General features: G+C 55.3%; 2 protein-coding genes across 14 annotated transcripts in view; one reads left to right on the top strand and one right to left on the bottom strand.

Moving 5' to 3' along the window:
* The window catches only part of LOC120391375 (adhesion G protein-coupled receptor E3-like), a 326,462-nt gene that overhangs the window by 24,184 nt on the left and 286,540 nt on the right, over window positions 1-15,738 (top strand). For 3 of the 13 annotated variants that reach the window (XM_039515002.1, XM_039515003.1, XM_039514999.1), the window contains exons 2-6: window positions 2,438-2,494; window positions 3,379-3,534; window positions 4,886-5,041; window positions 8,985-9,104; window positions 14,319-14,450. In XM_039515002.1, the coding sequence (XP_039370936.1) occupies window positions 2,438-2,494; window positions 3,379-3,534; window positions 4,886-5,041; window positions 8,985-9,104; window positions 14,319-14,450 (621 nt within the window). Of the gene's footprint in view, window positions 1-2,437; window positions 2,495-3,378; window positions 3,535-4,885; window positions 5,042-5,899; window positions 6,119-7,223; window positions 7,265-8,984; window positions 9,105-14,318; window positions 14,451-15,738 lie in introns of those variants that run through there. The other 10 variants (XM_039515005.1, XM_039515008.1, XM_039515007.1 and 7 more) reach the window with 7 other exon arrangements.
* LOC120391415 (A.superbus venom factor 1-like) overlaps window positions 1-15,738 on the bottom strand; it is a 176,260-nt gene that overhangs the window by 24,369 nt on the left and 136,153 nt on the right. The window lies entirely within an intron of this gene.

Here is a 15,738-nt window from a genome sequence, read left to right as displayed (position 1 = left end):
TATGGTTTCATAAGCCACAACATTAAGGTGTAGGCAGGATCTCCCAGGATCACAATGGGCATTTCAACTTCCCCTACAGTGATCTTCTGCTTGCGGCTTCCTGCTTGCGGCTTCCTGCTTGCGGCTTCCTGAACAGGCCAGTGTTCCAAAAGATGCCTGTGTCATGCACAAGTATCAGAGGGGTAGCCATGTTAGTCTGGATCTGTAAAAGCAGCAAAGAATCCTGTGGCACCTTATAGACTAACAGACGTTTTGGAGCATGAGCTTTCGTGGGTGAATACCCACTTCGTCGGATGCCAGCCTGTGTTAATGTCTGTGAAATGCCCCTGGTGATCCACACGCACCTGGAGAACCATTGAGAAATACCCCTTGAGATTAATGTACTCAGTGGCTAAGTAGTCTGGTGCCAGAACTGAAATAATCGTGCCATCCATCACCCCTCCACAGTTAGGGAAGCCCATTTGTGCAAAGCCATCCACAATGTCGCCCACATTGCCCAGAGTCACGGTCTTTTGGAGCGGGATGTGATTAATGGCCCTGCAGACTTCCATCAACATGAGTCCAACGATCAACTTTCCACTCCAAACTGGTTAACAACCAATCAGTAGCATTCTGGAGTAGCCGGCTTCCACAGTGCAATCGCCAGACACTTCTCCAATGGCAGGGCAGCTCTCATTCTCCTGTCCTTGTGCCGCAGGGCTGGGGTGACCTCATCAGATAGTCCCATGAATGTGGCTTTCCTCATCAGAAATTCTGCAGCCACTGCTCATCATCCCAGATGTGCATCACGATGTGATCCCACCACTCAGTGCTTGTTTCCCGAGCCAAAAGCGGTGTTCCACTGTGGTCAGCACCTCCGTGAATGCCACAAGCAATCTCGTATCGTAGCTACTACCCATGGCGAAATCAATGTCGCACTCCTCTTGCCTTTGTAATTTAAAGAATAACTGCACTGCCACTTGTGACGTGTTGGTCAGAGCAAGGAGTAAACTGGTCAACAGTTGGGATCCATTCCTGCAACCCGAAGAGGCAAGATGCGCAATACACAAACTGTTGAAAGATGGTGCCAAATTCAGACAGAACCACAGGGAATGCTGGGATGCGAAGCAATGCATAATGGGGTACTCTGCCAGGACCCAAGATTCCCCCAGACCCTCTCTGCTTTCCCACAACTCTGAGTGGCAGAAGAGAAAGAGGTGTTCTGTGGGATAGATGCCCAGAGTGCACTGCTTTGAATGCCGCTGCAAGTGCCGCAAGTGTGAACATGCTATTGCACAGGCAGGTGACAATGTGAACACACAACAGCCGTTTCCATCACTTTCAGTAGAACAGACGGGCTCTCCTCTCTCAAGCTCTGTGCCAGCTCCATCCCCAGCTATGGGCTGGATGCAGGAATACCTGGGTCATTTTTTGGCCCGTGTAGTGTGAGAGGCCGGATCAGCCTGCTCCCGTCCTGGCCTTAGACTCTCTGAATTAATGGTTCGGCCTTCGCTCGCAGGGCACCTGTGATGCCGTCACCTCCCCAGCTCCCTCGTCCTCCACGGAGTCTCCCTGGGGGAGATTGACCAGAGCTGAATTTCAAAGCCGCGCCCCCTTTCTAGCTCCCGTCCTAGGAAAGCACAATGGGGTTCCCCAGCCCGCTGTGCTTCCCCTTTGCACAGCACCTCGGGCACTCAGCCCCCAGGTCCTTTAGCATCTGGTTCTTTGCACCCGCGTGTGGTTAATGACTCAGAGCAACAGGCTCTAAATAAACACCAGCAGGAGGGGGCGGATCTGGGCCGATACCTGATCAAAAAGCAGATCAACAGCAGCCTGTGTTGTGCCCCATCCCCCCCCCCAGTGCTTCCCCTTTCCAAGGGGGTTTGTCCATTGCATGGATGCACTGGGTGACCTTGGGTAAGTCGTTACCCTTCACTGTGCCTCAGTTTCCCCATCTGTAAAGTGGAGAGAATGCTCCTCCCTTTGCCTATTGCCATGAACTTTTTGGATCACAGACTGGCTCACTGTGTGTCTGTGCAGCACCGAGCATGATGTGGCCCTGATTTTGGTGGGCTCTGGGTGCCACCCGGCACAATGGGCAGGGCCGGATTTCCAATTAAGCACTATAGGCATGTGCCTGGGGATGCCGGCATTCTATGGGGTGCATAAAAATTCAAATTTTGCCACTCTCAGGTCCCAGCACGGGGCAGGGCTAGCAAAGGGAGAGACAGCCCCACACAGCCCTGCTGCTGGAGCGCTCCTCCCTCCGCAGACAGTGTCACCTCCCAGGGCTGCCAGTGAGTGTGGTCCGGGGGCACGGCTTGGGAGTGGGTCTGTGGGGGAGTTCATGGGGCAGCTCTGGGCAGACGGGGTGGGGGGTGCTGGCATTGGGTAGAGTGGCACTGAGTGTTGGTTATCATCTGCCCATGGTGCCTCACCCTGTCTCTCTGCCTTCCAGGGCTCTGCATCGCTCTGTGCCTGTGGGGCACCGTGGCCCAGAATCATGGCATACAAGGTAAGACTGACTCCTCCTGGCTAACCTTCCCCAGCGCTCCCGGCTGCCCGGGCTCCGGCCTCCGCCCCCTCCCCCTTGTGGGAGGAGAGCAGAGTCAGGGGTCTGGCGAGTCGGAAGCAGCCCCTTGGCGTGGGCTTCTTGGGGTGGGTTTATAGAGCACGGTCGGTGCGTGCAGGGGAGAGGAGAAGAGGGGGCGTTTGGGATTTGGACTCTGTGTCTTTGCTGCGAATCCTAAGTTGGGATTCAGACAAATTCCCATTGACCCACTGGGGTCCCCCAGTGCTGCACCCCCACCCCCGCTCCCATCCCAAGCCCTGCAGCTTGCTAAACTGCGCTGGGACCCTTCCCCTCATGCTGGCCAGAGGGACGGATCCCAGCGGAGCCCCAAACACTGGGCAGCTAAAGGATCCAGGAGCCCCCCGTAGGCAGGTCACAATCTGGGTCATGGGAGGCAGCTCATGATCCAAACTAGCCTCATGCCCGATTCCGCTCTCAGTCAATCCAGAGCAGAGCCGGGCAGGAATTTCCCAGGGAACCATTTTTTGCCAGAAAATGCTGATTCGGTTCAGAGGAATGTTTGGTTTTACTCAAGAAAAAAATTGTGTGTGTGTGGGGAGATGAAATAATTTACAAAATGAAAAATTCTCATTTCCTGGTTCAAAGTGAGGTTTTGGTTTGAAATTGACGCTAATGAGAGTAACGACGACAGCAACAAAAAGGAGAAAAAATTATTTAGATCGAAAACGTTTCACGTGAACCGACGCCTGGCTCTGGTGGCTCTGCCTGTCTGTGACGAAAATCAGTGAATGTGGCTTGTGAAAGGAGTCGATCCCCCTGTGTGTGTGTGTGTGGGGAACCGCTCTGCACTGGCTGACCCAGCCCAGCTGTTCCAGTCCCTGCAGGTACCACTGAGGACTGCAACAACCATATGCTGTGCCCAGCAAACGCCAAGTGTGTGAATAGCACCCACTGCACCTGCCTGGATGGATACCAGCCAAGGGGGAATCGCTTCTTCACCGACACAACAGAGACCTGTGATGGTAACGGGGCTCCCACGTTGTCTTGCGGGGCCTGGGACAGAGCAGGGCATTAAGGGTCAGAGCAGCCGACTCCACTGACTGCAGGGCCTGTTGGGGGTGCTCAGCCCGGCTGGGGAATGAGGGGGGGGGCAGCAGCACGGGTGAGGGTCGCCAGCCTCCACCCGCTCCAGCCCCTTTCCCTTGTGGGAGGAGAGCAGAGTCAGGGGTCTGGGGAGCAGGGAGCAGCCCCTTGGCGTGGGTGTCTTGGGATGTGGTTTATAGAACAGGGTGGGTGCGTGCAGGGGAGAGGAGAAGGCCCCTGTGTAGCCCTCCCCTTCCCTTCCCAGCCCCGTGGCCAGCAGAGAATAGACCCTGGGGCCGAGGGCTCTACACTGGGGGCTGGAGTGAGGGGCAGGTCCCCTTTGTAGCCAAGGGCCGGGTTATCGACCAGCCCAAATCAAACCCCTGATGGCGCAGATGTTAGAAGTGGCATTTGTAGGTGCCCCCCCCTCTAAAATTGGGCTGAACTGAAACCTGGGACCCATGTGCCCACTGCACCTGCCTGGATGGATACCAGCCACATGGGAATTGCTTCTTCTTCACTGACCCAACAGAGACCTGTGATGGTAACGGGGCTCCCACGTTGTCCTGCGGGGGCTGGGGCAGAGCAGGGCATTAAGGGCCAGAGCAGCCAACTCCACTGACGCCAGGGCCTGTTGGGGGTGCTCAGCCCGGCTGTGGGATGGAGGGGCAGCAGCTCGGGTGAGGGCCGCCCTCCTGGGGATCGAACCGGGGCCTCCAGAGTGAGCAGCAGGAGCCAGGAGTGTTGGGCTCTGTGAATTGGGCACACGGTGGGGGGGGGGCATCACGCTGACCCACCTGAATCCCAGCCTGAGCCCTAGTCAGGCCCTGGGTGTCCAGGGGCAGAAAAGCCCCACAGATCCCTGCCCAGAGGAGAGAATGGGGCAGTGCTGGCTATACTATCCCTCACCCCACCCCGCAGGGATCCAAGGAGGGAGGGGGGCAGAGGAGAGGCAGCTGGTCACCCCTCCCCCAACACACAGGGAGCCTGGAGCCCCAGGGGGACGTCTCCCCACCCTCCTCTCACATGGGGGATGTGGGTGTTTGTGGGGCCGACCCCCGACCCCCACCCCCCCCCGTACCTAAGACAGGAGGCTCGGGGGAGGGGGGGAGGCTGTTTCTGACATTCCAGCAGCAAAAATGAGTAACTGAGAATCAGGCCCTTAATCATTAACCTCTCAGGGCCCCGATCGCCTGGGTCCCGTCACCCAGCTCAGTGTGGGGGTTGGGGGGTGATACGGGGAACGTGTCCCTGCCAGGACTGTACAGAGCATCCCCTCTTGCATTACAGATATTAACGAGTGTCTGGGGCCGAGCCCGCCTGACTGCGGCCTCAACGCAAAGTGCATCGACGTGCCTGGGAGATACTACTGCACCTGCAGTGATGGCTACGAGTTCAGCTCTGGGGAAGCCAAATTCAGGGACGTGAGGGAGAACAGCTGCCGGGGTGAACTCTCCCCTGCCCTCACCTGCTGAGATTCCCCCCTCGCACATACAAATGCTCCTTCCAGGCCTGGCGCTGCACTGGGGCATGGGGCTGCTGCCGTCTTTGGCAGTGGCCCGAGGCCGTCAGCTGTGATGATATGTGGCCCTCGCCTGCTCCTGCAGAGCATGGGGCCGGGCTCACCCCTGTGCCCAGCGCTTGGATGGGGAATAAACCCTCAGGGTTAGAAACAGACCCATGGAGCAAACTCCTTGTGCTGCAGAGATGTGCTGGGGAGGAGGGAGGGGACCCTCGCTGGCCCCAGCACGCAGCATCTGAGCTGCTAGTGCCCCGCTGAGCCTGGGAAGTGGCCCTGGGAACGGCTCTGGGAATTGGGCTAAAGCGTTCTTGACTTCGCCTCCGTCCCCTATTGCTTGAGCTTCGCTGGGGGCAGGCAGCCATGCTCCCCTCTGGCCTCTAGGGGGTGCAGCTACTAGTTCGAGGGACCCTCCCACTGCCCCAGGCTCCCCGTGTGGGCAGCGCTGGGAGGGGCATGTGCTGTGACTGGCATTGCCAGCCGAGCCCATGGACCCCGACAGTTACAGACTGAGACAAACCATCCGGGATAAACAACTGACGTCCCAGCTTGTGTGTTTCACAACATGCTTGTTACCCCCCTTGTGCCTTTCTCCTGCTGCTTCAGACAAAACATTCCCCACCCACCAAACCATCTGATCCTGCGCCAGGCAGGGGAATCTGGTGCTGGGATGTGGTTACACAGTCACTGTGTTGTAGCAATGCCGGCAATACCGGTGCCGAGTTCGTGCACTGGACAGTGAACTTGCCGACAACCCTCTGCTTTGTGACAGGGTGTGACTGGTGCCTGGGGGGGCCACACTGAGATTGCTCCATCAGGGCAAACTGCAGAGTGGGGCCGACAATCCCCCAAACTGCTGGTTATTTCTGATACTTAGATTAACTGAGCCAGCAACAAACCAGCTGCTCCGATACCGCGCTGCTTCCCCAGAGCCCGAAACACAGCTCCCGGCGCTTATTCAAGTGTGGCTTCAAAGGCAGAACTTGGGTCATTTAGCCTGCAAGGTGCTTAACCCTTTCTGGCTCAGTGTCCCACAGGGCTGGACTTTTGCTCAGAGCGTCACTTCTGCTGACTTTGGTTCTGGTCTTGTACCAGGCCCCTGCTCCAGCCTCTCTCTGCTCCAGCTCCATGTCGCTCCCCCAGGGCTGCGCTGTGAGGGGCATGTGCTGGGACTGGCATTGCCAGCCCAGCCCCAGGCTTCCCTCAGACACCCTGGCTTCCATTGGCATGGCGAAGGACCACACAGGCTGGGCAGCTCCGCATCGGTCCCCCAGGGCAGGGAGTTTGCCCAGGGCACAGACTGAGAGGTCTCTCTGGGCTCACAGTGCAGTGGATTTGGAGACCCCTTTGCGCTGGTGAAGCTGGCGCATGCACCAATGCCAGTCCCCTGGCAGGGGATACCCACATGCTGGTGTCTCCACCGGGGGATGCTGGAAGCTGCCAGCTGCTAAATTGCTTTGTGCTGATCCCTGTCTGTGCTCCCTGAGCCCCCTTAGTCAGCAAAGCACATGCTTAGCTCCAGGCCTGCACAGCTATGCACTGAACTCGGCTCCAGTGGGTCTAAATTGCATGGTTGATCTCGTGATGACAATCCCAGGCATTAAAAAATATCAGATCAGCTTAGACAATCACGAGCTTTAGAAAGACCAGTGAGCAAGGGGCAGTGTGTGGATTGAATTGAATTGAAAAGGGGCAAATTCAAAGCAGATACAAGGAAATACTCCTCCACCCGGGGCAGCATTAGCCTCTGGAACTCACTGCCACTGCGGCAAGGGAGCTGTGAATGTGTCGAGTTTTAAAGAGGGACTGGCTATTTCTAAGGGGAATGACAATGCCTGGAGCTGTGCTAGTTAATGGACAATAACTCTGGGAGGGAGGGAAAAGCTCCCACTTCAGGGCTTAAGCTTGTCACAGGCAGGGGCGGCTCTAGGCACCAGCAAAGCAAGCACCTGCTTGGGGCAGCCCATTTGCAGGGGGGGCAGAACCAACAGGGGGCTCTGGGAGCTGTAGTTCCTTGGTTAGCTCCCTGCCTATAGAGCCAGTCCCAGAGCAGGGAAAGAACTACATTTCCCAGCATTCCCTTGGTCACTACCAACTGCAAAGGAAGGAGGGGGACCTCATGCGGCAGCCTGCTGTGAGTGCTGTGAGTGGTAGGGAGACCAGACTTTAACATTCAAAAAACAGGACACTCCACGGGGAGGGAGGGGAGCCCCACCCTGCCACCATCCACTCCCTATGACTGCCCCCCACAGAAACCCCAAACCATCCAACCCCTCCCCCGCTCCCTGTCCCCTGATCACCCCCTCCTGGGACCCCTGCCCCTAACTGCCCCCCAGGACCCCACCCCCTATCTAAGCGCTGCTGCTCCTTGTCCCCTGATCACCCCCTCCTGGGACCCCACCCTCATCTAAGCCTCCCTTCTCCTTGTCCCCAACTGCCCCCTCCTGAGACCCCCCAACTTCCCACCTAGGACCCCACCCCCTAACTGTCCCCTGACAAACCCCTGGGACTCCCATGCCTCTCCAACCGCTGCCTGTCCCCTGGCTGCCCCCGAACCTCCACCCCATCCAACCCCCAGCTCCCTGTCCCTGACTGCCCCCCCCGAACTGCCTACCCTTTCTCCAACCCCCCAGCCCCCTTACCGTGCCACTCAGATGAGCATGGCTGGTTCTGCGCAGCGCCAGACACGCTGCTGCATACATGCTGCCGTGCTCCCGCGCAGAGCCCACAGCTCCCCCGCCCCACACACACACCCAGCACCTGCCTTCCAGATTTGAACACCTCAAAATTCAGGAGTGCTCAAGCTCAGTTTGGGCAGCTGTTACTTCATTTCTCCCAAATCCAATATACTGATCCACTGTAATTTGCTGTAGAAAAAGTAGGATAAAACTGAGCAAGAAATGCTTCCCAGTGGTTATTAGGACTGGAATTGCTATTTTCAACAGCCATTGCTTTTTTTTTGTTTGTTTGTTTAAAAGGAAGACAGTGATATTGCATTGGCAAATTCCCCATAGAAAGAAAGAGTGGAACAAAAGAATAATAAAGACACCTCAACTTTTCCTCATTTATGGAGGACAGTCTTATAATATGCATCCAGATATCCTCCAATCCCACAAGCTGAAAATTGTTCCACTTTACTGCAGTTCTGTAACCATATGGGAACCAATCCTGTCTGTGTTTTGTGCACATCTAAAATTCCGGCTGAATGACCCGCCCTGGGAGCGAGTTACCAGTGACCCAGGGCTGTGGCGGCAGGAGGGTGCAGGTGGGCGGGGGAGAGCCCAGGACTGGGGCAGCAGGACGTGTGTGCGGGGGAAGGGGGAAGCACAGTGCTGGGGCAGCAGGGGGTGTGGGTGGGGGGCACTGGTGGGGGGGTAAGGGAAAGCCCACGACTGGGGCGCCAGGGGGTGGGGGTAGGGCACTGGTAGGGGGAAGGGGGAAGCACAGCGCTGGGGCGGCAGGGAGTGTGAGTGGGGGGAAGAGCCCAGGGCTGGGGCAGCAGAGGAGTGTGGGGGGGAGCCCAGGGCTGGGACGGGGGGCAGCCAAAATTTTTTTTGCTTGGGGTGGCAAAAAACCTAGAGCCGGCCCTGGTCACACAAGCCCCTAGCAGCAGGTCCACGAAAGCCCCTTGCAGACGTAAAGTGAGAGCTTGTAATGCTAACACAATTTTCAATGCACCATATTCTCAACTGGCTGTTCTGCTGCCAGAGCAACCTAGTGTAACCTGAGCGTAGCTGAGAATCAGGTCTGTGACTGCTAAGCTCCCAGGGGCCCAGTCACCTGGGTCCCATCACCCAGCTCAGTATAGGTGGGTGGTAAAGGAACGTCTCCCTGGCAGGACTGTAAAGAACATCCCCTCTTGTGTTGCAGATATTGACGAGTGCCAGGGACACGCAAACTGCATCAATGTGCCTGGGAATTACTTCTGCAAATGCATCGATGGCTCTGGGAAAGCCAAGTTCACGCACGCGAGTGAGAACAGCTGCCAGGGTGAGCTCCCCAGACCCCACCTGCTGAGACCCCCCTCGCACACACAAATGCTCGTTCCAGGCCTGGTGCTGCTCCCGCAGAGCATGGGGCCAAGCTCACCCCTGTGCCTGGCGCTTGGATGGGCAATAAACAGACCCACGGAGCAAACTCCTTGTGCTGCAGAGATGCGCTGGGGAGAGGGGAGGGGACCCTCGCTGGCCCCAACACGCAGCATCTGGGCTGCTAGTGTCCCCCTGAGCCTGGGAAGGGGCCTCGTGTCTGGGCCATGGAAATAGCACCGTGCGCTCTGCCCCCTATGGGCCCCATTGAGGAGAGAATAGCCACAGCACAGTGTTCCCCAGCCCCACCCCCGATCCTCCCCATGGGTCCTGGGGGGCAGGGAATAGCTGCAGTGCTGGGCAACTCAGCCTTAGTCCAGAATCTCCGTTCTCATCCCGCATGGACTCTGGTAGATATGCTGGAGGGTAGGGATAGGATACAGAGGACCTAGACAAATTATAGGATTGGGCCGAAAGAAACCTGATGAGGTTCAACAAGGACAAGTGCAGAGTCCATGGAGGAATCCCATGCACTGCTACAGACTAGGGACTGAATGGCTAGGGAGCAATTCTGCAGGAAAGGACCTAGGGGTTACAGTGGATGAGATGCTGGACATGAGTCAGCAGTGTGCCCTTGTTGCCAAGAAGACTAACATAATTTTGGGCTTTATAAGTAGGGGCATTGCCAGCAGATTGATGGATGCAATCATTCCCTTCTATTTGGCGTTGGTGAGGCCTCATCTGGATACTGTGTCCAGTTTTGGGCCCCAAACTAAAAGGAGGATGTGGAAAAATTGGAGAGAGTCCAGCGGAGGGCAACAAAAATTATTAGGGGGCTGGAGCACATGACTTAATGAGGAGAGGCTGAGGGAACTGGGATTATCTAGTCTGCAGAAGAGAAGAATGAGGGGGGATTTGATAGCTGCTTTCAACTACCTGAAAGGGAGTTCCAAAGAGGATGGATCTAGACTGTTCTCAGTGGTAGCAGAGGACAGAACAAAGAGTAATGGTCTCACTTTGCAGTCGGGGAGGTTTAGGTTGGATATTAGGAAAAAACTTTTTCACTAGGAGTGTAGTGAAGCACTGGAATGAGTTACCTGGGAAGGTGGTTGAAGCTCCTTTCTTAGATGTTTTTAAGGTCAGGCTTGACAAAGCCCTGGCTGGGATGATTTAGTTGGGGATTGGTCCTACTTTGAGTAGGGGGTTGGACTAGATGACCTCCTGAGGTCTCTTCCAACCCTGATACTCTATGAGTCTATGATTCTTACATGGTTCAGTCTGCCCCGGGAGCAGCTCAGCCTCTGAAGAGGCAAAACCATGGTGCAGGCCAGGCTGAGACACAAGTAACGCTGGCACTTGCACGGTACAGACGGGATCAGAGCTGAGGCCCATCTAGCCTGGTATCCCGGCTCCAACGGGCCAAATCCAGATGCTGCAGAGGACAGTGGAAGAGCCCTGCAGTGGCAGCTGGGGGATAATCTGCCTTTACTTCCTGGTCTCTAATACTCAGCTGGGCTGAAGCCCCACAGCAGGAGGTTTTCTCCCTCTTCCCAAACGTTTGTGCCTTTTAACTATGATCACACTAGCTGTTCTCATCATCCATATGAATGTCCAGTCGCTCCTTGAATCTTACTAAATTCTTGGCCTCAGTGACTCCTGTGGTGGGGAGTTCCACAGGCTAATCGCACATTGCGTGAAACAGCCTTTCCTTGGCTCCGTTCCGAATTTCCCCTCTTCTAACTTCCCTGACTGGCCCTTGCTCTTGTGTTATGACTTGGGGAGAACAGAAGCTCCCCATCTCCCTTCTCTATCCCCATCAGTCATTTATAGACTCTTAACCCATCACCTCTTACGTTCACTCTAAGGTGACAGTCCCAGTCTTTTCAATCTCTCTCCATAGCAGGATTTTCCAGGCCCCTGATCATTCTCATTGCCTGTCTCTGAACCCCTCTGGTTCTGCACTGCTCTGTGTGCAAGGGGGTGCCCAGGGCAGCCCGTGGGGTGCAGAGGAGGTTCACCCCATTGACTGATATCCAGGCATTAGACCAGCCCTCATGTTATTCTCTATCCCCTTCCTCCAAAGCAGCTCCCCATTTGTCCCCTCCAGGGGCGGGCGGCTCATTCAGGCATTGCTGTCTGCACTGATATTGCAGCACTGGGCATCGCCAGATCTGCTCGATAACTTTAGGAAGCAGCAGGCGCATGTCCCGCCAGGGCTGCTTTTCCCTTCCCAGCTGGAGCGGCTCATTCCGGACAATAGCCACTTGCTCCCGTTCGCTGACCCAGTAACCGAACTCCTGGCTCTAACCAGCCCCGTCACCCAGTGCCCAAGGTCCAGCTCCTAGATCAGCCTGGCCCAGCGCTTTCTCTTCCCTTGCAAACATTGACGAGTGCCAGCGAAACGCCACAATCTGTGAGCCCCACGGGAACTGCATCAACATGTGTCAAGGTTCCCTCCCCGCTCTGAACTCTGGGGTACAGATATGGGGACCTGCATGAAAGACCCCCTAAGCGTCTTTCTAACCACTTAGGTTAAAACTTCCCCAAGGCACAAATCGTTTCTTTGTCCTTGCTGCCACCACCAAGTGATTTAGACAAACATCCAGGGAAAAGGGCCACTTGGAGTCCCAGTTTACCCCAAATAGTCCCCCAAACCCCTTCACCCCCTTTCCTGGGGGAGGCTTGAGAATAATATACTAACCAATTGTCTTTAATAAAAGTGCAGAGCAGACCCTTTATCTTTAGGACACTAACATCAATCAGGTTCTTAAAAGAAGAACTTTATTATAAAGAAAAAGGTAAAAGAAGCACCTCTGTAAAATCAGGATGGCAGGTAATTTTACAGAGTAATAAAAAGATTTAAAACACAGAGGATTCCCCTCTAGGCTCAACTTCAAATTTCCAAAAGCAGGAATAAACCTCCCTCTTAGCATAGGGAAAATACACAAGCTAAAACAAAAGATAATCTAACACATTTCCTTGCTTTACTTACAATTTTTATAATCTTAGATGCTTATTTCAGGTATGGTTTTAGGAGATGATTTTTTCCTGCCTGGTCCCTCTCTCTGTCCCAAGAGAGCACAACAAGGAGAGCACCAATAAAACCTTCCCCCTCCCAGATTTGAAAGTATCTTCTTTTCTTATTGGTCTTTTTGGTCAGGTGCCAACCAGGTTATTTGAGTTTCTTAACCCCTTACAGGTAAAGGAGGGATTTTATGCTACCCTTAGCTGTATGTTTATGACAACATGCCAGGGAGTTACATGTGTAAATGCAGTTGGAGATTTGGAAAGAGTCAAAAGGATACGTGTAAGATCTGCACAGGTACAACAGGAGCTGGAAACAATTGTGACAAAGGCATGCTGCTTCTGGCCTTTCTGCAGTGTTGCTAACGCGTGGCGTTGCCTTAAAGCCCCACCTCCTGGAGTCACGTGATTCTGCTTTTGGCTAAAATCAAAATTAGGGCCAGGTCCACATGGTGGAGGAAAAACTGCAAAATGTTACGCTGGGGTGACCAACAGCTCCCAAACCAGAGTCAACCAAAACAAAGCCAAAATGGACTTTAAAAAAATCTTGCAGTTTTTAAACCGATCTCGTGACTTTTTTGCAGCCTGACTCACGGTTTGGGGCTTTTATTGATTGCTTGGCGTTGGCGATGCTGTTAATGCACCATCACTGAACTGACCTAGGATCTCTGAAACTAACCCACATGCCTGGATGGGGAAACTAACCAGGTTGCCCTGAGGTCTCGCTCTTTCTCTGCGCCCCACCCGGGCAAAGTGTCTGTTCTGACTCCCAGCCTGTCTTACAAATTGGAAACTGAGCCCAGGGACTGAAGGTCGACATGTCTCTTGTCATGCTGCATAATTCCACCGAGGCACGAGAGTAGGGGAGGTTGTTAGAAGCTGCAACATCCCCCCAAACCTGCAATCAGAGCCCAAGATGCTCTTTCATAGCAGAGCTCTGTGGTGGGGGAAGGTCAGGTCTTTGCAAAGCAAACTGGGCTGAGAAGGAGCCGAGGACTCTGTTGGACAAAAGGCTCACAGGTTTCTGGAACCCATTAACCGAACCCTCAGCAGCTGCTAAGGCTGGGGAAGGAGCTGACATCCCAAAGGAACCAGCTTGGGTCATCAGCAGAAATCAAACCCAGGACCTGTCTGCTGAAAGGACACATCTCAGCTGCTGGAGATAAGGGAGTAACTCCATTAGCCAGTCATTGTAGCAGGCTGTTATCTACTTATGGGAACCAGCCACTAGAGCAGGACAAACTTGCTCTCTCCTTGTTCTGACGCACAGCATCATCATGAAGAGGTCAGCACATACAGGTCCCCTCACAGGCATGGCGTAGGCTCGTTGCCTTCCAAGAGGTTTTACAATGGAGCAAAAGTTAAGTTTTCTGCCAAAGGAACAAGGGATTTTTTCCAGCCCTGATGCACTCCCGGCCGTGAGCCAGGGGACACAAAGCTCTTCCCAGTGAGGGGGAGCAGAGGGTAAATCTGCATGGTGAGGCAGGGGAGACACATTCTTGTCCTTCTCTGGTGGGCACAAGCTGAAAGGGACAGGTCTAGTAGATAAGCTATGAGAACTGGGTTCTAGTCCCAGCTCTGTTCCTGCTGGGTGTCCTTGGGCAATTCCCTGCCTCAGTTTTCTCTCCCACCTCTTGTCTGTTTAGTCTAGAAGCTCTTTATGGCCGTGTGGGTGCAGCGCTGTGGGTGCTGCCTTTATGCAAATAACGACCGAGGGGAAGGGGCGTAGCGGGAAATAGCAAAACGCTGCCACGGGAAAGAGAGAGAAAGGGAGTCAGAGAAAGAGCTGCTGGAACACGGCCCAAGGGAAGGATCCGTGAGCGCTCTGGACTCTCCCCACTGACTGACTTGTTTGCTGATGTCCAGGCGAAGGGGATTTTACCCACAAGGATTTCTGTGAGAAGCAGAAGCGTTATAGATAAATATCGGGGAGAGATTAGCTTTCTTCGGGGGCCCTGCCCCTACTTCCTCAGGAAGGATCGCCACCAAATAGCAGGGAAGAAAGCAGAATTGAATGGGGGAGGAGTTAGATGGAGCAGACAGACAGACAGATAGACTAAGCCCCCTAAAATTGGGGGCTCCATGTCATTCACCCCCATGCGCTCCCAGCCGTGCTGTGTGTGACACCCTCCCCCCCGCTTTCCCCTCTCAGACATCGACGAGTGCAACAAGACCTCAGATATCTGTGGGCCCAAGACCATGTGCATCAACACCAATGGGAGCTACCAGTGTGAGTGCCGGGCCGGCTACATCCCCTCCAACGGGAACACGACCCTGTGCCAAGGTGGGTCCTGCCACGGGGGGCATGGAGGCGTTTCAGCGCGCTGCTTGGGGACAAAACAATAGGGACTGCCGCCCCTTGCACATTGCCGCCCCAAGCACCAGCTTGGAATGCTGGTGCCTGGAGCCGGCCCTGTATGGGGCAGGGGTTTGGGGTGTGGGAGGGGGTGCGGGCTCTGGGCTGAGCCTGGGGAAGGGGGTTGGGGTGCAGGTGGGTTTGTGGGGGGAGGGTTGTGGGGTGCAGGCTCTGGGAGGGAGTTTGGGTGAGGGAGGGAGCTCAGGGCTGCGGTAGCGGGTTGGAGTGTGGTAAGGGGTGTGGGATCTGGGAGGTGGCTCACGGCTAGGGCAGAGGATTGGGGTTGCGGGAGGGGGTAAAGGATGTGGGCTCCAGCCGGGTGGCGCTTATCTCGGTGGGTCCCGGTCGACAGCAAAACAGGGCTAAGGCAGGCTCTCTTCCTACCCTGGCCCTGCACTGCTCCCGGAAGTAGCTGGCAGGTCCTTGCGGCTCGTGGGGGGTGGGTCAGGAGGCTCCGCACACTGCCTCCACCTGCAGGCACCGCCTCCGCAGCTCCCATTGGCCACAGTTCCAGAGTATCTCCAGATTTACCCCAGTGTGAGGGCAGAATCTGGACCCACCGGGAGGAGGCCTAGGCTGTGGGGGGCTTAAGCCATCAAAAAAAGTTTTCTCTCAAGTGGGATCCCCTGCTGGCTATCAGATGTGCTGGGCGTTCCCAGCCCCCAGTGATTTCAGTGCCCAGATCCCGTGACTATGAGGCCAGGCCAGTTAGGCTCTGGTGGCTCCCCTCTCCTCCCATGTGAACTCAGAGCAGGCCCAGCTCCTGCTGGCAGGGAGCAGAGAGGGCGCTGTCCAAGCCCTCTGGGTGGGAATCTCAGTGTCACCAACCCCAGGAGTGCAGAGATCAGGAGTCAGACCCCCAAAATCAGTAGATTGGCCCCAAAATTGTGGGATTTTTTCCTTTGAAAAAGATGATCTCATCGTGTCAGGTCTGTATTTTGACTTATGAAGCCACCCTCCCGTGTGCTGGTGGCCATTCCCGCACTGCCCATTCTCCCCTGGGTAGGATACAGTGGTTCTGTCCATACAGCAGGAGATCTCTGGTTCCTGACGGCGCGGAGCCTCCAGCTTCTCCACCAATCCCCCCACATTATGGTTAATTCATTCTGTGCCCCTCACCCAGCCCAGCAATTAGTTCTGCTCCCTGCAGCCTGCACATGTGCCTCTGCACCCGCCGGGCACCTCAGCTCCTTCTGCAGCCTCAGGGGTTCTTCAC

This window comes from Mauremys reevesii, linkage group 25 (genome assembly GCF_016161935.1).
Source record: "Mauremys reevesii isolate NIE-2019 linkage group 25, ASM1616193v1, whole genome shotgun sequence".
NCBI classification, from domain to species: Eukaryota; Metazoa; Chordata; order Testudines; family Geoemydidae; genus Mauremys; species Mauremys reevesii.
Note: the sequence above shows the minus strand (reverse complement) of the source record. Positions and strands in the feature narration are given on the sequence as shown.